The sequence below is a fragment of the Dromaius novaehollandiae genome, chromosome 5, assembly GCF_036370855.1.
Source record: "Dromaius novaehollandiae isolate bDroNov1 chromosome 5, bDroNov1.hap1, whole genome shotgun sequence".
Classification (NCBI taxonomy): domain Eukaryota; kingdom Metazoa; phylum Chordata; class Aves; order Casuariiformes; family Dromaiidae; genus Dromaius; species Dromaius novaehollandiae.
In genome coordinates this window covers 33,272,607-33,296,912 of record NC_088102.1, presented here as the reverse complement: position 1 = coordinate 33,296,912, position 24,306 = coordinate 33,272,607, and the positions used below count along the sequence as shown (strand labels likewise).

Sequence of the window (24,306 nt, the reverse complement as noted above, 5' to 3'; positions counted from 1 at the left end):
CAAAATAAAAGCCACAAATTAACCTGAGAAGCAGAAAAAAGTGTCTACAGTCAGTTCATGGAGTATAAGTTAATTCTGCTTGGTATTTAGTCATGAAATGAAATCTTTCAGCCCAACAGCAGCAAGAAAGGTTAACTTTGAAGCACTGGAAGCTCTCCTTGAGTCTCGAGTCCTCTCACTTGAACAGGGAATAATTCTCATTAGCCCTTTCTAGATATGTTATTTCAAACATTATTCATTGCATGCTATCCACAGTACACCATAGACAACGTGTAATCAAAAAAAAAGGTAATCTGCCATCTTATTAAATTGAAACAAAAAGGTCACTTTAGCATTATGAATTAACAATCCATAAAATTATCTATACATGTGGAATATTAAGGGATTTTTCACACTACAAAGAGAGGTGCTTTTTCCAACAAGTGTAGGTATATTCATATGACCTTGTTACTATGCTTAATGTTCAATGGGGAGTCAAAATTATCACTGGATAACTCCATGATACCAATGGCAAGTTAGTTCTCTAGGTATAGGGGGGAAAAAAAAAAAAAAAACTCATAATGTGAAGCTGAATAACTGATAAAACTGAAGATGAAGATAAAAGTCTTCACCGAGACTAAACCAGAAAGATATGCTATTGTGAGAAACTATGTGAAGACAAAATATAGGAGACATGTAGGAGACAAAATTATACTCCAAGCTTGAAGATCTTCCAGAAAAAGTCAATACAAAATACGCAAAATACAGTGCTTATTTTGCAAAATACCGAGCCCATTTCATCACCTCTATCCCCCTAAACATCATGCCGAAGTTCATACCATTATCATACTGTTCTTCACACCTCTGCCCCATCTACCAATTCTAACTTCTCAGGAAAAACTACCTAAGCATATATTTTGAACAAGTAAATCACAATAATAACTGTTCTGTACTTCTACAGCACCTTCTATCTGAATGCTGAACAATTTTATACTAACTTTGCTTTTAAGTACATGGAAAGATCAGATGATACGTCCAGCATCAGTCAATCCATGATAGAGCTAAAAAGAAAACAGTTTTTCCCAATACCACTGTAAGAAATGACATTAAAACTGTGGAGTTAAAATGAGATGAATATTGCAGTTAAAATACCAGAGACAGAGTATCTTAAATATCCCTCACATCAAACTGTCAGAAGAAAAGGGATATAGTATTTTGATGACCTAAAATAGCTATCTAGTATCCTGACATCTTCATTAAAACTCACTGTTTGAACTACAAGATTACTGTATTGACAAAGACTTAACCATTAGAAGTTTGGTATGGTATAAAATTTCAAAGTCCATATCCTAATGATAATAGAAAACTAAAATAAAGTTTTCTTTCCTATTTTTCTTCCATCTCCTACAGCAAACTAGATATGAAGTATAAGAGTTCATTAACTCTTTAAAGCTGTGAGTGTGCTTTAGGGACTGCTTCGTAATATTTATTTTCCGATTTTACTCCTCTCTATCACGAAATAAAAGATTATACTTCTGCAAGTCATTTTACATACAGGGGTAGGATTCTTTTTAAAGTCAGAAAGAGGGGGATCACCCAACTCAGCCAGAATTTTAAGGTAACAAAAATAAACGTGGAAAAATAAATTTTTTTAAATGGAAAGAATTATTTGCTGTTAAAGATGTTAATAAGATGCTTATAAAAACATCATTATTTTATTAGGAAGTTAGAAAATCAGAAAATATGCTAAAATCAATATTTAGAAGGTATGGTACTGCTGAATTATTTGAAAACCAGGACTAGACTTACTATCTTTGATACCAAACCTCTACAACAATAATATGGAACATTTACAATTTAAAGGCATCAATTAATCCCCCAATCTCTAGTTACATGTGTACTATTATATCCCACTGCAGGCTAAATGCCTTGCATAAAACAAATAGTTAATATAAGCTAAAATTACAAATTCCTAACACCAAGACGGTAACTGTCACAGGTCTGTGCTGTACGTATTGGATGCAGGCAGTACCCATAAAATTGGCTCAGCCCCATCATGTAAAATGTTAAAAATATATATATTTTAGCAACCAGATGGCAAAGACATGTTCCAAAAAATAGTAAATGTTGAGGACTGAATGGACAAAACCTGAACCAATTTGCACTCCACAGAATTTATATTACACTGTACTACATGATAAAATTGAATTTCAGGTGTAACAACAAAGATAAAAAATATAGGATATAATGATAAAAATTTAAATGGCATTCAAAATAGTGCATTTAAAAAAAGCTTTAAATAACAGAACATTTATATACTAAATTAATGAGACAAAGCTTGTGATGATAAATCCGATTACATTACCAAGCTTAAGCCTATACAAATTAATAAGGGAAGGGAAAAGGACTCCTCTTCTACACAGCACTGCCATGACTCACTTGTAAGTAGGAACATGTGTTTTGGCCTTTAATTTTTTTACAGCCAGCAGTAAAGGTCAGCACTGATGTCAATCTCATTGAAAAAAAGAGTATCAGAGAAGGAATCCATTATTATGCACAAATTCTTTCTGAACTGCTTTTTGAGTAGCATTTGGGATTGCACTTCTAGGTGTACATCAAATGGACAAAGAAGAAATATCAAATCTAGCCTTATATTTGTGGTTTTCCCTCTGAAATAATATTGGCATCAGTAAAATAGAAAAGAAGGAAAAAAATCTTGTAAACAAAGAAAAACAATATTTAACAAGTTTAATTATAGAAATTCTTGTCTACCTACTATCAATTAGAGTAAGTGTTAAAGTAAGTATTAAAACTCATGTCTTCAAAAGCTACTAGAGAGGAAAAACAAGCTTGTTCTATATGATGTTTATGGTGTTATTCATCAGTTCAAGATGAATTTCCCACTTGAAAAGTACTGCTGAAAAGTAAAATTGATTTCCTTCCTCTGGTAAATAAAACTAAAGCTATATTCTGCCAATTTCAGGGGCATCCATTATAGCAATACAGTTTTTCCACTATATGTCTGTCAGTGTTTCCATTACAAGCAAAGATGACAAAGTTCACGAGGAGGGAACACTGAAGTTCTGATGCTGAAAGTACAGGAAGATTGGTTTGGTCTTTTCAGTGACAGGCAGAGAGAAAAAGAAAGTTATCTGAAATACTTTCTGCGTGTCTCTGGTTCTATCACATCTCTGGTTCTTTTTTCCCTACTGGAAGTTTGCAATGTATGGATTTTTAATGTGGACAAATGGCCATGGGAGTTCTAGCACAAAAACAAAAAAGACATTTTTAACAATAGTATTGACAGATATATAGCTTTCTGGAACACAAAACTAAAGGGAAAAAAAACACTTAAAGCATGTAGGTTTCTGTTGTATCCATGGCAATTCCATTAACACAGCACAGTAACAGTTTTGAAGGAACTGGTTTTTTCACTAAATAAGATGTTTTAGAGACTATCTTCTTATTCCTGAGAATCATAAAATGAGCAGCTTCGTGAACACTAGACTTTTTTTTTTTTTTTTTAAAAAAAAACCCTACAATTCAACAAAAGTTGAAATTGCCATATAAGAGGTTATGGCATCATCTGAATGGAGGAAAAGCCAGCCATTAAAAGGAAGAGATAACACGAGCCAGATTTCCTGCCTAGCTTCCCCAGACCTCCATTGGCAGAACTATTTTCCTCTTGTGGTGAAAAGTGTGCCTAGCAACTGTCCTGTCCGCTACGCAGTTGTCGGCAACACAATGGGAAGGATCACATCATCAGGAGGTGAGCTCACCTACACATATCCTCCATGCTTCTCTAATTGGAATGACTCATAGGGAGTCCTCAACCCAACTTAAAAATCCCACTCGCACAGCAACCATCGTTTCCTAGCATAAAGTATTGCTCAGACCTTTCTTAATCACTCTGTTAATCTTCAGTATAAAATAACGTCTTGACCCAATTGAAATATTATAGAAAATTGAATGATCTCAAGTCTGATAAGCTACCATATACACACAACATGGTGTATTGTGAATTTATCTTCAACCTTAACACTAAATTTCCTGACTTCTGTCCAGTTAAATAAGTTCCTTCGTGTTATCTTTACATAACATTTTGTGACAATACACGTATCTGAACAGTTTTTCTCAGTTAAGAATCATCTTACACAAGTGTATATCAAAATAAACATTTGCTTTGTTCTGTAATACTCTCCCATTGCTTACTTACACGACTACTGACAGTTTTGAGATTACCGTGCTGGAACCTATTTTCGTGTGACAGTCACAGTGCAGATACTTGTTGATATACTGGTGCTGAATGTTAATCACTGCTACAGTCTAGGAACAATTGCCAGCTATGTCACTCATCACTACAATGAACAGAAAAGCCTTAATTGCCTTATCTCATGCTACGTGTTTCCTGCTGAAATGGTTATAAACCACTAGGAAATAGTAGGAGGGATAAAATAATTATAAACTAATATGAATATTAAGAGTTAATGATAAATGTGATTCCTAAAGTCACTTAAGGAACTCAATGGTCTTCTTCATTTAAACATTTTTAATGTTGTCCAAAGGAGATATCTTGATTATTTGTATAAGCACTGAATTGAAAAGAGGTTATGAATAAAATGCATTAAAAGATGTAATGAGGAACATGGGCAGGGCACAATGCATACATACTTTTCCTTAAGTTTGAATATTTAGCTAAATCACTTGACAAAATTCTCAGAGAAAAACTTACTAGAAAAAAAGCAATAACATATTTTTTATCTATTAAACAGTTATTTTTTATGTTACATTAGAATTTTGATAATTCAAAATTCTTAGAACAGAAAGTAGGTACTTCTGATGCTAACTAAACAACATACATAAAATATTTCCTGTTAAATAAAAACACTTCTTCCTTTTTCCTCAATAACAATCATCAGGCTAAACTTGCATTAAAAAAAAAAAAGTGGAAGGAAAAAGATACAGAAAGAAAAAACAGTAAGAATATTTTTTAAAAGGATGTATGTGCTCAGCAGTTTCAAAACTTCCTGATTAAAATACAGAAAATAATAAAATTAAGAAAGCAGGAATAAGTGCTGAACAGAGTGTTCATATTACAACTCTAGCTCTCTGCAAAGATTTCATCTTTGTCATGTGATGAAGAAGCCAAACAACCATTGCTGGAATGGAAGAAGGTTGATGCAGAAAGCTTTCAAATTGAAGTGGGGAATGTCACAACATATAGTTTTCTTAACAGCTCTTCTGAACAATTTTTCTCTAAATTTGATTGCATATTGTACTAGATATACCTTTCAACAAATTGCCATGTGTTGATCAAAAATATGTTTTAATACGCTCATGTCCTGCTGTATGTTAAGTTGGTTATTTATAGAACTAGCAAGTTCTAAGCAGTTCACAAAATATCAGAGAATCACTCATTAATAGCAAACTTAACTTCAAGGGAAAATTAGCCTGTTGTGAGGAAAACATTTCTCATATTACATCTAACTGTTCAAGATCTGATCAAAGTATTCAGCTAACTTAAATAAACAGACTAGGTGTTAAAAGTTGTTAACCGACACCAAACATACATTATTAGAAGGAAACTACATTAAGTTCAACAGCAAAACTTAAAAAAAAAAGAAAAAAGAAAAAGGTATTTATTAAGCATGAATCTATTCTAAAAGCATGTATGAAGTAACTTTCAAAATTTCCATGAGTAAGGCAAAAAGATACAGTGTGGTGATTTGCAGACATAATGAACTGGACACGTTTTTTCCAGTTAAAAGAGAAATATATGAGTTAGATTTAAATGCTACTAAAAGTACACTATAGCATTTAAAAATAAGACATCAGTTAAACTTAGTTAGATGCATTTAATAAGTTTTAAAGAGACTTAATGTTATTTCATTCTTCACCAATAAATTTTCATTTCTAATCTTTTTTTTTTTTTAACTACATACTCTATTTAAATAATGCCCCTATGTTATCATTCATGAATAAATACACTTGAAGCTTTTATTAAAAAGAAAAAAGTCTATACAGCATTCCTAGCAGAATATCAGCTAATTAAGCATGGTTTTAGGGGTAATTCCATTCAATTTATAAATGTCCCAGGAAGTAAATACGTGTGTGCATATATACATAAACATACGTACACTGAAAGTTACTCTATCCACAAGCACAACAGTATGCATCCTTACTATTTATTAATCAAATTTTAAAAATAAATTAAACGAAAAAGCCTATTTTACATGATATTTTGCTCTCATCAGAGATTTACAGAAGACAAGAAAAAAAACTAAAAGAAGAAAAATGCTTTCCATTCAATTTACCAAATTCCAACAAGTGTTAGATATCTATGGTTATGGGTGTATATATGTGAATGAACGAATAAATCCTTAACCCACCATATCTTTTTCTCCAGTTTGCAAGCTGTCACCCGTGAAAAGTATGGTGTAGATGGTAGGATGATACTGTACCTGATTGGCTCTGGAGGTGGTCATGGGATCAGATGGAGAGGACTTGGTGGTAGTTGGGGAAGATGGCAATGTCTGGGAACAAAGCAGTTCAGGAGCAAATCAACCTTTACAAGCCTTAGACTGAACAGTTAAAAAATAAATAAACCAACAAAAGTAACATAACTAGAAAATTAAAATAAATAAAAAATGCCTAAGACAAAATCTTTCTCCTACTCATTAGAACTTAATGGAATTTAAGGTCAATTGGATAAATAATGCATGTAAATATGCATGCTTATGCATGTAAAAACAAATTCATGACTTGAAATCAAGATGGTGAACTCACATAAATACTAAAAAGTATGCTGACCACATGAGGAATATATTCTTTCCTCTCTCCTTCTCTTGGGGAAAACGAAGACTATAGTAAACACAAATTCCAGCAAGTTCAATGAGCACAATAAAAACAGTTCTCAGTATATAAACAAACAGGGCCGACATTTGGAAGGAGATATTTACTTTGGCACCTTATTATGCACCATTCTGTAGCACAGACTATAGCCAGCAAAATGATCCCATAATAATTTCGTGTTCTGTATGTTAAAACAGTAACATAGAAGCTACTGAGGTTTTAGCAATAAATTAACTGCTAATATATTCATTGTTATTTTTAATCAATCATGAAAAAATGTAAACATCAATCTCATGATGCATGAACATGCAACTAAAACCTTCACAACAAATTACTACAATATATTTATAATTAGTGTTAAAAAAACTCATCATTTTTAATTGGGCAAAGGTTAATAATGTATCATCAGCCTGTGTTCAAAATAAACACAAAAAAGAATTAAGAGTCATATTTATTGATCAGGTTTTCTAAATAATATACATATGCTTAACATTAATTCTTGAACACATCAAAAAAGCACTGCTCTGTTTAAATTTTTTATATACACATATTTTTTTTAAAGATTAGATCCTAACAGAATAATTCTTCTTTTTCTTTTATAATATAGTGGAAATGTCAGATTTCAATTTTCAAAACATAACATACAATACTCATTCAAAGCATACTTTTTGACATCTTTGTAAAATATAAATAATATAAAATATTTGAAATTACACTACTTTTACTTTAAGAAATAAGACGTTAAATGCTATACAATATGATGTATCTATCATACGGTCATATAATTACTAACCAAAACTACTTAGAAATAAAGGAAGCAAAATTTCACACTTTCAGCAGTTCTATTACTTACAATCATTGACAGTCCTAAACGGCAAAGCCCACATTTTAAAATATTTATACATACTTTTGCACTAAAACTCTTAATGCATATGAGAAAGCTGGGACAATGTGAATGCGTAAAGCTGTGTGTATTGGTAAAATATGGGCTTGTACATATGCACACACAAATATTTGAGCTGTATGTTAAGCAATATGAAAATCACTTTTTTCATAGTTTGTACATAAACAAAGAGCCAAAATAGAAAAAATCGTAAGAAACAGATCCTTCTTTCATGTTTCCAACTTGTAACTCACATTGTAAAAAATAAAATAAATACAGTTTAAGCATCAACTGGGATTCCTTCAAAAGGTGCAAGTAAAACATACTGCCAGGTTAAGGACATTAGAAAATATTATGCAGTTTGGCAAAATGCTGCTGGTGAGCAAACATGATAAAGGAGTGTCCCATACTGTTCCGTGCAGTGTATGGGTTCATTTGCCAGTCATCGCAATTATTTAAAAAAAGAAATGGCAGATTCCACCATAGTACAGGCCTAAACCTATTCAATTACAGAAGTTACTTCTGATTTTAGTGGGATCATGCAGTATGTCTCTTGTTTGAAATTGCAATAAACTGATTTTCATTTTATAAGCTCTAACCAACATAAACAGAATGGAGGATTTTAATTTAAAGCTGAATATTAAAGTCTCATTCTAAACTAAAAAAACTACTGAGATTTTTTTTAAGATTCTCCAGAAAAACTCAGGAAATATATTTAGACTAAAATATTTCAGACATCTGATGGCTTGTCTGATCAACATCATTGATAATTTGTGGTCTATTGTTTTGGTATGTTGTGCTAATTAAAGGAAAAATTAGGTTGCTAAACTGAACTTTATTCACTGGTGTTACTAACTCTAACTACTGGTTTTACATGGAAATACGTAGAACACTTCAGCACTGAATAATCACCTATTCACTGATAACACAAGTAATATAAGCAGTTGGAACGTATAACAATTTTTTATTTAACATCAAACTTCCTAAAGCAGAAAAATGTATGGTTGTGATGAAAAAGGATTGCCAATATTTATTTCAGGCGACTACTGAACTATAACATCCCTCAAGTAGAAGCATTTCACTATTTCATTTTAGCAAAAGCTTGCTTAAAATACAATAAAAAAACCATAAAAACATTTTAAGACAAAACAACTGTATTAATGAACAAGAATCAAGTATGGGCATACACCTTTTAATCCCAAATATACATACCAGTGACAAAATACTGAAATTAGTAAACTGTTTTACATATCAAAGTATCTGTGTCTGATGTTCAAGACTTTTTTTCCTTTGTTTGCTGACATAACTTTTTTCTTTTTTTTTTTCTTTGTACTAAATAGGAAAAAATATAGAAACTCTCAAAGTCTTAGGATTTCTTATTTATGAAGCCCCCAATTTTGTCAAACATTTTTCATTTCAAAATGCCCAATTCTGTATTGTTGGGACTGATGGAAGAAAGATTGATCCTGAGAGATCTAGCTATACACTACTCATTAACCTAAATTGTTTTTCAGCGTATATTCTGCTCAGCTGCTTCATGAAGAAGTGATCATTTGTGCATATATAAAAATCTAATATATCAACCCTTTTCATGCTTCCATATAAATCTGTAGACATGTTAAATATGAGTTACCTACTTATTTCTTCAATATTAAAGTAGCAAAACTTATTTCTCAAAAATATATTAAAAACAGGCATTTAGATTTTGTTTTGATTTTCCATTGACTGGTAAGTAATTTACTGATACATCCTGAATTGCTCTGCAAGAACTTCTAGGCAAAATTACTTTTTTAAAGAAAGTGTGACAGACCTCTATAATTCTTATTTATTATGCAATGTAGAATAATTCTTCAAAATTTAGCAAGTATATTGCATTAGGCAAGCACTTGAGTTTAGCTGCTTTTAGGCTTCTGCAAATGAGACATATAAAGTGGTTAGAAATTGTAAGATGAATTCACATTACAGGTTTTTAATTTTCCAGATTGAAACATTCATATTATAATTGAACCTTTCCAGAAATTATAGGTTGCCTAGCTACAGAAAAGGCCAGTCAGAATTCCTACTCTACGCCATTTTTAAGAGTCTAAAATTTTTGTTAAAGAGCTATACCTTGAATAACACAGTCCAAGCTAAGGTGAAGTTGGCCTTCTCTTTGTTCTCAAATATTATTTCCTTTTCTATAATTTATGAGCAAGTGAATAGAAGACAACGTTTACAACATAACAGTTTTTTTTTTTTTTTAGGCTTCTAGAACAGATGTTTGGGAAAATATATTTTAAGTAATAAAAATGAGCTTACTTGTTAGAAGTAAGATTTGGTTTATGCCATATTTGAGCTATTTTCTGAAAGTCCAAGAAAATACCATTTCCTTGTCTTGTTCAAAAAGAATTTATTATACTGTGAGAAATTGTTCTCAGGCTGCACAACATGCTAAAGCGTGCAGAGAGATGGCCAAAACATGACACTCGCATGCTTCGTATTTTTGGAGTAACAGAATGAAGAGATAGGCATATCACAGCTGTACAGAATATATACTCCCTCTACGCAGAGTTCCAGAAGTTTTTGAGACCTCTTTCCTATGACTTCATGGATCACCTAATGCAGATCTATATAAAAATGACAAAAGTCCCACCCTTAAACGTGAACTAAAAAATTAAATACTTACACACTGGATAACAAATATTGGACTGAGACAACTTTTTTGTATTACTCTAATTCTCAGTATCTATTAGTATATTTAATATATAGAAGGGCAAAAAGAAAAGGCAGAAAAAATGAAATACCATTTAAAAATGTGGTGGAGAGATGAAAGCATTATGAAGGAGGACATTCAAATGTGAAGGTGAAATTGCATATATATACCACTTTCTAATTTCCCTCTACAGGACTTGCCATGCAATGGAAATGTTGGTAAGAACATTACCTGTGTATTTTTATTTTTATTATTATTATTATCTAATATGAATTTCAGTCTTGCATGTTAATATTAATTCTTTGAAATTATTAAAATTAAAATGATGATAATAATTTGCTTATGCCAATATTTTTATACACTTTAAGAAAGGGTGGGTTTTTTTTTGAATACTACAGTATTCAAATGGTTGAATACCTTCAGCAGCTAAAACAAGAAGAAACAAAGAGCTCTGCAAGATCTCATAGTGCTGAATAACATAAAAGACTAACTTTCTAGACTTTCACCAATGTCGGAAATGGGCCTTTCTAAACAGACTGCTTGCTTTGCCAAACACAGTCATCTTTTCCATCTACTGTGAACTCTTTTAACCTGTAGCTTTTACTAGGCATACGATTCTTATCTCAGTAATCACTACAAAAATTTATAAAGTATTTTAAAGATACATATTAAAAAACAATTAAGGCTTACTAATTTAATTACAGTCTACATTGTAAAAAGGCTACTTTGATGACTTCCTGGGTCTAACCTTGCTTGCTACCTTTTCACTTCTGTAAAAAACAAAATACTGACATTTTAATGATATTTCATAGTCTGTTCAGTTTTCATTTTTCTTTTGCATACAAGATTATAGAGGGCATAAGTCAAGAGAGAAAGAGTAAAAAAGTCAGCATAAGTTATAGGTGTTTATAGAGGTAATTTATATGTGTTTATGAACTCTTGAGGTCTTGTCCTTGAAACAGAAAAACTGGTAAGTATAATGTAAAAGAAAGATTATCTCATTTTATGTCTGGGGACAAGAAGGGGTAGGTAGCATAATGCAAGTTAGCATCTGTTGCTTGGATCTTAAGAGCAACTCTGGATGGAGGAAACGGATCTTCATCTTAGGATGAAGATTGCAGTAAGATGGACAAAGAAGAACCTTCTCTTTCCTCAAAACTTGTTGCAGTAATACAGAACACCTACAAGATGTGGAGGTCTTCCATAGAAATACCAGAAGACTCAAGTTAGTAAGCAGACACAGGCAATGTGCAATAAAACATATAGGAAGATGCTAAGATATGGGTCAGAACACTCGGAGGCCTAGAAGGAAAGAAAAAGTCACCTTTCAATTCTGGGCTACTTTGGGGTCTGGAAAAATATCACTAAAACCACAATGTCACTAGAAGCCCTGAGATAACTTTAGGATTGCCTTAAGCATCAGAGCACTGTCCAAAATTTATGCAATGTTGAATGGTACCGTTTACGTCTCAACACAATCTTCTGTTCTCATTCCACTTTTGAAGCACATACAATGAAGAGTTAATCATCAGCTACAAGGAGTTAATTAACTGAGGTTCATAAAGTGTAGTTTCACATACACATTAAGATTATATCCAGCACTGTTGAAATTAAATAGAAAATGAAAGTAGGACAGTAATCTGGCATCAGAATTAAGTCAAGGGCACTTAAGGGATAAAATACAGCAAGTTTTCTTATTATAGAATGCTAAACTTTTGCTGTGGGACCTAATATAAAGAACCGTCCTAATAATCACTCTAGTAGAGGATGGCACATCTTATTTCTCATTTTTGCTTGTCCTGACAACTTGTAAACAGCTTGTAAGCTGGGTATCATCTTATTCATTGCAGAATGGTAACAGGTGATGTTCTTTAAATATATTCAAACCTGAGTGAAGTTAATCAGAAACTGTTCACTAGATGAAGAGACAGTGATCCACAAAACTGCTTATGTTTATCACTTACCTCAAATGAACAATCTAGAGATATTTTTTCATATTTGGATTTTTGTAAGGTTGCCCTGTTGGGTTAAACAGATGCTAAAAAGAAGAAAGGCTAAAATGGGGGGGAGAGGCATTTTAAGAAATCAATGAAGTCTACCAAGACCCTGTAGTCTGTCAAAATATCGATTAAAATATTGATCTAAAAGTTTTAGAATACAACTGATATGAAAACTGTTTAAATTAAACTCATATCTCATACTTCAAAAAGATTCCTCTATTTAAGCCAGTATTTTCAAATCTGGATTCTTGAAGTCAGGTTTTATTTAAGCACTTCAATGTAAAACCATCTTTTATTTAAAATTTGAATTTTCTTTTTTCTGATTAACATTTCTGAAGTAAAAGTAGTGTCATTTTCACTACAAAAATGTGAATTTACAAATCTGATTACAGATATTCAGTTTTTCATATTTTGAATATAGTCTCAGAGACCATGGTGAACAAATGGAACAGAATTGTAAATTTAAAAACCCCAAGAGGTTACTTATCTACTGAAAAAGCAGAAATGAATCTGGTTCCACTGAAAGTATTAATCAGAAGTTCTATATATGAAAGCTATACTCTGGATTTCCAGAAAAGAAATTCTGAAACCTTTGATCATGCTTTGCTAGCCAAACATTTCACAAATCGTAGAATGAATCAGATTGAGAAGGTCCTCAGTAGTTCAGTCAGTTCAAACTCCTGCTCAGAGCAGGGACTGCTGTAAGATCAGCCATCCTTCCTTCTATATAATACACATTCTGCAATGGCTGTTTGTGATTCTACATGCTTACCGGATAACCTGCTGCAACTCCTGCTACGTATAAATAACTGTAAAAGCTGGAAGGAAAATTCAGTTAGCATATAAAGAAGCTGCAAAAGTTTCTGAAGAAGGTGATAAGAGCACATTAGACACCTTTTTCCACGGTTTATAATAGCTGCTATAAATTTTTGAGGTGAAATTTAAAGCTCTCTGTGTTAACTACAAAGCCAAGCCACTCAAAACATCTCAGGCTCCCAACCTCTTTATGAAAACTGTACTCTATTCCCCTGGGTTACAATATGGTCTGATAAAGTTGGTGTGACACTTTGACTAATAAAGAGCGAAAAGGGAGGTTAGATGCTCAGAGCAGTTTCTAGAAAGTAGAAGGGAACAGGAATCTCTTGGTTATTGTCAAATGATACATAGAAACAGCAGATGGCTGGCATCTACAAAAAGATTGCCCTGTGTTACCTACAGGTAAAAGATGCAAACAGCTGGCAATTAAATATCTGATCTGCTTGGAGGACACAGCTACATGGCCTCTACAGATAAGTATACAGGATCAGGAAATCTGTAAAAATGCAGTGAAGAAGGCTTAAATTGAACCAGATAGACTTGCCTGTGAACCTTCTGAGGCTGAAAAAGCTTGATTTAGGGAAACTGTCAGAATGTATGTACAATGACTTCATTAATAAGGAGAAATGCCAGGCCAGACAGCCTCCATGTATACCCATGCTTTTCCTGAACATGCTGGAATCGTTCAAGTAATCAGTGGATTCAAGGTTTACCTACAGACTTTCTAAACTGCAACTGCAGCCAAAAGGTACTTCTTTTCTGGGCTCCTCTAATGGAAGCATCTATAAGAAGACCAGGACAGAGAAATGACAATAGAGAAATGAGAGATGCATAGTCATATAGATCTGGATGGCACTGCAAGGCTTCACCTACAGGAATCTTCATTCAGAGCCCCTGCATTTTGGTAGCCACTGCTAAAAAGCCATTAGAAATCTCTTGAAGGTGCCTAATGAAGGCAAAATTTACAGATGTGTTTATTATTTCAAATCTACTCTCAATCTCAAACACTAAGTCTTCTTTCTTCAGTCTGGGGTGACAACGTTCTTGGATAATATTCGAAGACAGTAAGAACCATATAAAAGTTTGTGCAAGAAGAAATTGTAATTCACAAGGCTTATTTTTTGCAAGTCCATAATGCCTTGTACTATACATTACTCTGATCCATTTAATAAAGTTGTGACCTGTCTTCTGTAAAAAAATGACAACAGAATTCAAGGTCACAATTACCTGTTTTAAAATATTATACTTTAAATTTCTTAAACAGAGCTATTTTATCTATTAGACAAAAGATATTCTGACTTTGGAGGATAGATTATTTCACTGCAGACTCTAAGAACTAAGCTAACAATTTCACATCGTGGTGAAAATAATGGATTTTAGATTTATGGAGCCAATATATATAGTGTACGAATTTATCATGAACAGATGTCATTTCATTAAATAGAAGTTAAACAATTCATTGTAGTTAAAACTGTCCAACATATGCAAATGCACATCTCCATATATTCGCCATCATATTATTATGCACCTGTATGCATGCAGGTTATATCTCTAAATTCTAAAATGCAGAACCAGTCAATATATTGTGTTCTTAAAAGTGATATATTGTATTTAGCCTGTGTCTTAACTTCAGCAGCAGCAGCTCTCTTCACTAATCCATCCCTTCAGGATTTAATTTAATATTTTAAACATGGAGTTGCATTACAAAAAAAAACAAAACCAAAAGAGCCCATGACAACTTTACAAATAAATTTTCCAGAGAAGTATTTCCTCCTCAGTTCCCATGTGGAAAAAGAGTATCAGTTTGAGATACAAGACAGGAAGTATCTAAGCATGTCAGCCTTAACAGCCCTGTAATCTAATTTTTCATGAATTTACTGAGCTAAAAATTAGTTTCGTTTCATTGCAAAGGGGGGGGGAAACTTTCCATTATAATAAAGAACACTCATTTCCCATTGGATTAAGAAATATTGGCATAAAATCTAACATTTTCCATGTAGAAAAGCCATCTAGGATATGGATCTTTTCTCCAGCTTTCTCTCTCTACCTCTCAGATGTATTCATTTTCACATCTAGTAACTGAGAAAAGAATGTCATAAAATTGGGTCTTTTCTTTTAAGTAATTTCTTACAAATTACCTAGAGATTTTTTTTTGTGGAGAAGCATAGTGTATACAGAATATATAAAATAGTACTAATTATTAGATATCATATGCAATGGTGTATGCACAGTTTCACCCATCTAAAGCAGTGTGATCACTCCAAAATCATACTGTTCAACTACATCATCATATAAGCATTCTGTATATGTCATTATACACAAACTGAAGTAACTGCATGCGGTTATCAAATTACTTTATAGGCCACTGAACCTTGCTAGTTGAGAAGCACTACACAATCTTACCCAATGCAGGGCAGGAGAGAAACTAAAATTTATCCTATATAGGATAGGAGAGACAAGATAAAATTCCACTAATGTTCACTCATTTCTGTCTTCATCTTTTCCTTATTCAATAAAATGACAAATGATTTATTTAAAAATGTGTGACATATTCAACATTCCCCTTACAGTATACCCTTTTTTTTTTAAATTAAAATTGTTTGGGAAAATGTAATGAGCTAAAGAAAATACTAGATCATGATACCTCGTAAATATAATTTGCGTCACCTACAGATTTTAAAGGAAGTCAATGTAAAACATAGACAAAAAGATGCCAAAAATAGCATAAAATGAAGCAACAGAAAACATCGCAAGTAACTTATCTTCATGTTTTCAAATTCTAACATATAAGCTTTTAAAGTATGTGTTATAGGTTCTAAAGAACAATTAACATTTTTGTTTTTATTTTATACACATAAGAGTAGGAAACGCATTCAGTTAATTCCTTTTTAATAACTCAAAAGATTTACAGAGAGGTTCATATTTTAAGTTTAAAATTCAACGATCCTTTCTAAAACCTAGAAGTGTATTCCCTGAGACAGAGAAAAAAGGAGCTTATAAAGGAAACACATTAGTGTGGCATTGGAATTTATAAAACACAGTCTAAAAGAACTGCTGAGAAACATGGAACACAAAAGTATAAGGAAAAAGAGGACCAGCAAATTACTAAAATGTAAAATAACATCTTCTTAAAGAACATGTTATGTTGACCCCTTGCAGCCTTGAAATTTTAAGGCTTCTTAAAAAAGAAGTTAATTTTAAGGAGCTGATGTGACTCTCTATTCCCAACCAAAAACTCACTTGTTTGATGCGGTCTGGATTAACAGTGGTCTGAGGCTGTAGAATGCTGACGGGCTCTGTCTTGGCCACGTTTTGAGGCATTTCTCGAATCTTTTCTGCAATGAAGCCATGAACTGCATTTAGCGCTTCAACTGTTCCCTGGATCAGACACACCCGCTCCGTAGTACCTGCAAAAACCAAAAGTTGATCTGAATAGAAGGGATTCTTCGAGATCTCACAGACTGCTTGAATTACGCCATAACGGTGGCACTCAAAAGCAACCTTCCACAACCGGCCAGCCGTACCTCAGTGAGCGTACAAACAAAAGAGATTCCCAAAAGACGACACACTGGTGGATCTGAAGTTCTTTTATATAGCTGCTTTTTATGTACATCTTGTACACATGTAACTTTTTAGTCCAGAGTCCAAGATCATATACACAAAGCATAAATCAGAAAAAATTAAAACAACACATTATTGGTTGGAAAAAAGGAAACATGAGAAGTCTGTACTGAATACATCGTCTTTTACATTATTTTGGTCTAGTTCTAGACTATTTTAAAATATTGTATAACTTTTAGTTAACACAAGGATGGACATAATAGCCAGTATTACAGAGGAATATGAAATAAGCTTTTGTAATGAATACTCTCTTGCAAATACATTGATTTAGTGTAGACATTAAACCATTTCTTAATACAGCTGCAAATTGCTATGGCAAGACCTTTCGAGGCCCATTGCTCTCATATATTTGAGTATCCAGTTTGCCTTTTATACCATTCGCATCTATGTAATAACTGTAATTATTTACTCAATATATAAAGGTATAATTAATAGAGCTAAGCTGTCTTAAACATCATTCAGCAGCTGAAAACTGTGAAAACCTGTACCATATAACCAGTCAGTCTTCCACAAATTATGTTTCAAGAACTTCTATTCAATTAGAGTTATGCTGAATATTGCTCACGTAGGAGGTCCAGACTCCACATGACTAAGCATCTATATTCTAAAGTCATGGAAAAATATTAATACATATAAACTATATCTGATAGGTTAAACGTATATTTATTCTATGTATAAGAATGCTAGGCCTTTGGTGGCAACGAAAGGAGGAGGAGGAGACAAACACACCTCCTCCCTGAAGGTTAGTTATTGTACACATAGGACAGACGCTTAAGAAAATCAGTCCTTAAACCTCCTTGCCAGTGCTTATTGCCAAAATCCAGAGTAAGGTGTAATTCTCTGTCTCCTGTCATTTCAGTCGCACCTGGCTTTCAGCGCTCACTGTTCTGCTCTGCTCAGTATCACTTCGTCTAATTTTCCTCTCCAGTCTGAAGCATCATCTTCTTCACGCATCTGTTGCCACTCCCTTTCCCTTACATCACCCTCACCTTTAATCTTACTGTCGCTTACAGTGACTTGCGTAACTCTGTAGCCTGGAAAAAAACACTCTGATGTGCCAGGTCATGTATTTTCTTTTGCAGACTGCCTCACAGAATTTGGGATTCTTTGCACATTACTAACAAACATCAAATAATTATCATAGCTTATATTACAATCCTCTAGAAAGGCTCAGACAAAGCCTATGCTGCCACATAATCCATTTCCAAACTGAAATAGAGCTCTGTGTTAAAAAATCCACTAGCTCTGATTTGTTTGATTTCTTCATTTTAAACATCTACGGGATGGCCAAAGAGAACTGCAATTTCTCCCATGAGGAAAGGCAGAAAAGACTGCATTTACTTTCCATTTGTGATTAAGACAGTCTTTAGGTGCTTTTGTATAGCTTTACTGCATAGCAAACATGCTTTTATATATATATATATATATATATATATATATATATATATGTATGTATGTATGTATGTATGTATGTATGTATGTATAAAGTCTCAGGATAGAAATATGACACTGTGCTGAAACAAACCACACACATTTCTTCACTCTGTATGCCATATACTAAACCATTTACACATGTCCCACAAAATCAGTTTTGACTTGAAAAATGTGGTTGAATGGCAGTTTATGAAAACAGGGAAACTTTGAAGGTGATGTTTACCTTCCATTTTTGTCTTGCAAAAGTAACAAAACAGGACAATCTAGAGATCTAAATAAAATTGCTTTGAAATTAAATGTACAATATATTCACACAAACATATTCTGTAAATATCCAACAAGCTCAAATAAATGATTTTGATTACTTTTTACCTTCAAACAAAACAAAACAATGGTAAAACAGTTCTAACAGAAAAAATATACCATGAACTGTGGTGATTTTAGTGTATCATTGAAAACAAAACAATACTTTTATGCAAAGACATAAGAAATGCAAATCCCTATTCAATGCCAGTGCACATCTTGCTTCAAGATCACAAGGAAAAAGTGGAATGATAAATTTTGGCCATGGAATTACCACAGAGGAAACTACTTTCTTTTTCTTTTTTTTTTTAAACATTGCCTTATTTGTAGCAAAAGATTATTGACATTGTCACACAATATCCAAAGCTTGAGTCTGTTCTGATGAAAAATTCATTCACTATACCTAAATAAATGAAAATTACAATGTAATAATGTGGCAAATGCTAACACATTTGCAATGAATTTTGAAGTTTACTGTTACATGTCATCTGGCCTCATTATCATTTTACAATCTGTATAGTATCACCAGCAATACATAGATGGAAGAAGCGTAACACCTTTTTAAAATACCCTTCCTGTGAATTTTATGTCTTAGTATTACCTGCTCTCACTAACCTATGCTAAGTTATGCTCCTCACAATACAGCAACATAGCCTATAAAAGACAATAGTACAGTAACCGCAGTCACCTGCAAGAACAAATTGCCTTAGTAAAGGCTTCTCAGCTGTTTTCTTGAATGATCTCTAAAGATTAAATATTTCATAATCTAAAGAGGAAGCAGAACACTAAAAGCCCTGCCTGATCACTAACAGAACGTGCTCCTATACACTCAAAACCTTGCAAAGACCTTTTTCTTTTTTTTTTTTTTTTTTTTTTTAAGCGCAGTATCAGGCAACACTGAAATCTAACTTCTTAAAAGTAGCTCTACATCAAAACTGACATCAGGATAAGCAAACAGTATCTTCTCTACTAAAATATTTTACAACGCCTTCTCAACAAATCAACTTCAAAATACAACTACATTTTTTTTAACACTCCATAAAAAATTGAGTTTGAATGACATAAGAGTGATACAACAGAAAATGAAACGTATCTTGGTTCCTAGACTTAGCTTTTTTAATGCTTCCCCCACCCTCCCTCTGCTTGGCTTCCTCCTCCTTTTGTGCACAACTCCTGTGGTTTCTGTGTAAAGCAATCCAGCTCCAAGAAAATGCTCTGGGGAGTCTTTACGCTGCAGTATTAATTGTCTACTAAATGATGAGATGTGATGTGGATTGATCAGAGCAGCTAATGCAAGTGTTCTTCTCCAGGTCAGCAGACAACATACTGAAACAAAACACGGATCAGGTTTCAGCCCCGCTACTGGAGCCTAACAGGGAAAGCACTTACCGGGATGACTACTGTCAAAACAGCTGAAAGGAAAACAGTCAATGCTAAATAGGAATTTCATTAGGGTTGGCACTGAGTAACTAAAGGGTATTCTGCAATCCGTGTTATTTTAGAAACTTCAGTATAATAAATACATATCATGCCATACAACAGGCCAAACATACTACGTTTTAGTACGTATAAATCAGGATGTAGCAAATGGAAAGCACTGTTCCATGAAGAAATATAACTGTGCAAAAATACATTTCACACAGTCTAAGAGGCAGTTATAAAATGCTTCACAATAATAGCACATTTTCTTTGAGGATTATATTTTATGACTTCCATTGAAAACAAAAAGAAAAGAAAAAAAGAAAAGAAATAAGAAGTGAGTGTGGAGAGACTGCATACATGTACTGTTGGGAACGGCTTTAATCCTTTGAAGTGATGCTGTCATATTCTTCCACACAATGCTAAAGGCTTTTCACTCAGATAACAGAGTACAGTAATCTAGAGAGCCACAGACAAGAAAAACTGCCAGTGCTGTGACCACCCTGTGTAACAAAAATAAGCCTATGGATCCCCAAACTTGGTGAGATTTTTGTCATTTCAAAAGCTTTTAGATTATTTATAATTTTCAGTTGTTTAACTGTTATATCCACTCCTTTTTATAAGTTTCTGCTATAAACAGTTTCTGCCATTTATACACATACTTAATATCCTCATCATATGATTTGAAAAATAGAATTAAAACATTGTTTTAATTCTCATTTTGGAATAATTGATTCAGAGAAAGTGAAATTAGCAAATAATCAGCATCTTCTCCATTTTTGTGCAAGTATTTGCCAATATAAAATTAATTTTAACTATTTTTAACTATTTATGCTTCAGATCAGAGTTAGGATCATGTACTGTACATTTTATCTTGCATATGAAGAGATAACATATATACAAGAGAAGAACAGTTTTGACAAAAAAAATGAACAAATGCTGAATAGGTGGTCATCATCCCTGTACATTCAACAAGCTGAAAACATTTTTCTATGTGTATTCCATGATACTTAAGTCCATGACAGAAGTTTGCCACAAAATAGGAAAACCAGCATCTAAATGTATGCTGTAGTTGATGCTGCTACAATCACTGTTTGTTTACTTTTTCTATGGAATCCAAGGAAATTACTCAACATTTGTATGTGCTCAACTTTTCTTTGAGTAAAATGTGATTCGTTTCCTTTTATATATCAGAATTACAGTTCAATTTGCAAACATAAAGTGTTTTAACTTTTTCTGTAAAATATAAGAGGCAGAATGTAATCGTACAAGAGAACCTGCCTGTTCATACTGCTCACCAAAATTATATTTCTAAGACTACTGGAGGAAAAAAAAAAGGGCTAAAAGTGATTCAGGACCTTTTTGTCCTCCTTTTTTATTTATTTATTTTTTTTTTTAAAGAAAGAACATTTATAGGCTCTGGTTTTTGAATAGGAAACCAGAAATGCCTTTATTTAATCACTTCTTTTCTCTGCAGTCCGACGAGGGAGAAAAATATGAAATCATTACGAGCCATCAGCCAGTATAAAAGTAAATAAATAAAAACCTGGTTTGAAATATAGTAAGTTAGTTAGGCCTAAGAGCTAAAGAGCTTACAGTAACTTTATTTTAATCACCCATTTTTCCTTCCACCCCCTCTAAATACCTATAACATTCCTTCTGGCAAACAACTTTGGCAATTACATTCCACTAATTTTATGAAGAAAATTTTAAAGGCAGCTGTGACACTTCAAAAGAACAGACAGCAAGCTTTCTTTCTGAAAAGGTTGTTGCTTACTTATTAGACAACTGACACAGCTTTTAAAACAGCCATTACAATAAATGCTGTAAGATGCAATAGGATGAAGGACACTCAGCAACTTGATAGTTCTGATGCTTTTATTTATATGCTTAATGAGTATACGACATATACCTGTTTACAGTTAAACTTGCAAGTGTTTCCTTTCAGGCTCTGTTCTACCATGTTGACAGAAATCTTAACTAAAAGTTAGATATGCCTCTATATTCTGAGGAGAAATCTTTGGGGGAATGCACTGGACCTTTCAAAAAGGACTGTCTGGCATTTTTAAGATTCTACACACTTTTCATTGTGCGTTTACAACAATCTTAAAGAACACTTGAAAAACAGAAAAGCATAATGCATTACCAGTACAGGGTAATCCCAATACATCTATTTATTTTATTATACTTTGCCTTATTTTTTTTCAGGGTACCATGTCAGTTTCTTGGAAAGAGAAAAGGAAAACCTGACAGAGGAGCTAAAGCTAAAAGTTTAACTAAATTAAAAGCTAAGGTGCAATCTTTTATCAGCTGATTTATATTAAGCTTTTTATTTGATAAATCATAGTACAGCAGTCTAATAACTCTGAAGACCTATAGGTTTATTTTTCTAACTCAGGATCAAACTACTTCAGTCTAAAACTGTGCTTGTACAAGCTGTTGGTAAAACAGGAACTCATTTCACACCATTCCCTAGCAATGTAAAATAACCAGTCTTCGGTAAATGGCCAATATGAAGCTCAACGTGAAAATCAGAGAAACTCTTCCTTGTGTGTAACACTTCCTCTCTACAATCATATAAATCCTCATCAACCTAAAATCAGAGAATAAAAATAATGTCATTAAATTTAAATATATTTACAATATTTTAAAACATCTCAAATTTAAAGAGATGTGAAAAACCTCTATCACATAAATAACAAAATGCACACATCCTTAAATGCAACATAGAAGAACATCCCACTTATGTGCATTGTGCAGTAGAGATCTCAATATGATGGTTCTCTACCTCAGTCCTTAGCTCCCTATGGTGCTTGTATATTTGCTTCTTGAAATAGAATTTGTTGGTCTTTATTTAAAACTTGTCCCCATACTCCTCACAGACAGAAAGACTGCTCTCTCTCAAAGCAAAGCTGGATGCCCAATAGACTGCCCAGACTGAAAGGGGAAACAAGGGCTGGTAACAACTACCGAGCATTCACGTTCTGGATATGTTTTTTCATCTAGATGAAACTAATTTGGAACTGTTAACACAGAACACACAAATATCCCTAACAATTAGGAAGTAAAACTTAAGCTTCCTGATCAAGCAATTAAAATAGCTTTTTTTCCCTGATACTGCTAACTGATATACAGCATTGAAAGGAAATAAATCATGGCCCTATAAGAATCTTCCTGATGTCTCTGCTATAAAATCAGGGCATCCTTAATTTTGATTTTAAATTTCAAGTAGAGATTATTGATTAGATACATTTAGCTTAACTAAAGCTCCATTCTTCTTTCAGAGAGAAATAAACTGTTCTTTTTAATGTTTTATCAGCAATTACACCTTCTGAAATTCCAACTGTTAATGTTTTCTACATTTATATTATACTTTACATGAGTCAAGCATCTAATAAAAGCCAAAAGTTAAATTATGTATGAATAAGTGGTCTATTTCTTGAAACATGTTAACAGATGTGATGATTACCAGGCACATGCATCAATGCATGTGATCTCCCGAACCCTGCAAAAATACACTTTAGAACTTAGGGTCTTCTAATATCAGTTCTTTAATAGTCTCTAATCAGGTGTGCCAAAAGTTCACAGGAAGCTTCATGAGCCTTAGCAGAAGCAGCTGCCTGCTGAAGCCATACTGACCGTATGTTGGTTGTCCTTTAGGCGTTGCAAGAGTGAATGTCCGGGCCCACAAGGGGCCATAATGGTCAGATAATCGGAGCCCAGAGAGGGCTGGCATTCAGAGCCCTGCAGCTGTAAATCCCAATTCTGCTTCCCCAGGTGCCCACCTGCGACTAACTGGGAACAGCGGAGTGCAGCCACTGCAGGGTGCGTCCCATTGCGGTGCCTCAATGGGAGGGGAGAGGGGGCCCCAGTTTGACTCATAACTTTGCAATTTTGAGCGGCAAAGAAGAAATCAGGCCAGAACACCAACTGTTATGACAAGGGCTTCAGCCTGATGCACCACATATTAAGTAGGTGTCTCAAAATAAAAGCTTGAGAACCCTATGAAATTTTACAGCAGTAAGCTATAGTAAAGTTAGAATGAGAAAAGACAATTAGACATATTGATACACGTTCAAAAATACATTAACTGTTATTCACAAAATGTCTCAGTAAGTATTCAAGGTCTCCATAAGAGAATAAGCCTCTATCGAGTGGACGGGAAGGTGAAAGCTTCAAATTTTCAGTAAGCCTATTGAATCTACTGAAAAAAAATATATATTTGCATACATATATGCATATTTATCTACATAAATATGCATAGTCATGCACACATACATATGCATACACACATATGTACCAATTTT

General features: G+C 33.3%; 1 protein-coding gene across 3 annotated transcripts in view; it reads right to left on the bottom strand.

Annotated features, from left to right (window-relative positions):
* The window catches only part of NOVA1 (NOVA alternative splicing regulator 1), a 153,406-nt gene that overhangs the window by 24,200 nt on the left and 104,900 nt on the right, over positions 1–24,306 (bottom strand). For 2 of the 3 annotated variants that reach the window (XM_026100256.2, XM_026100259.2), the window contains 2 exons: positions 16,463–16,629; positions 6,441–6,512 (listed from right to left, as the gene is read on the bottom strand). In XM_026100256.2, coding sequence (XP_025956041.1) covers positions 6,441–6,512; positions 16,463–16,629 — 239 coding nt within the window. The remainder of the gene's footprint in view (positions 1–6,440; positions 6,513–16,462; positions 16,630–24,306) is intronic. The other variant, XM_026100257.2, reaches the window with a different exon arrangement.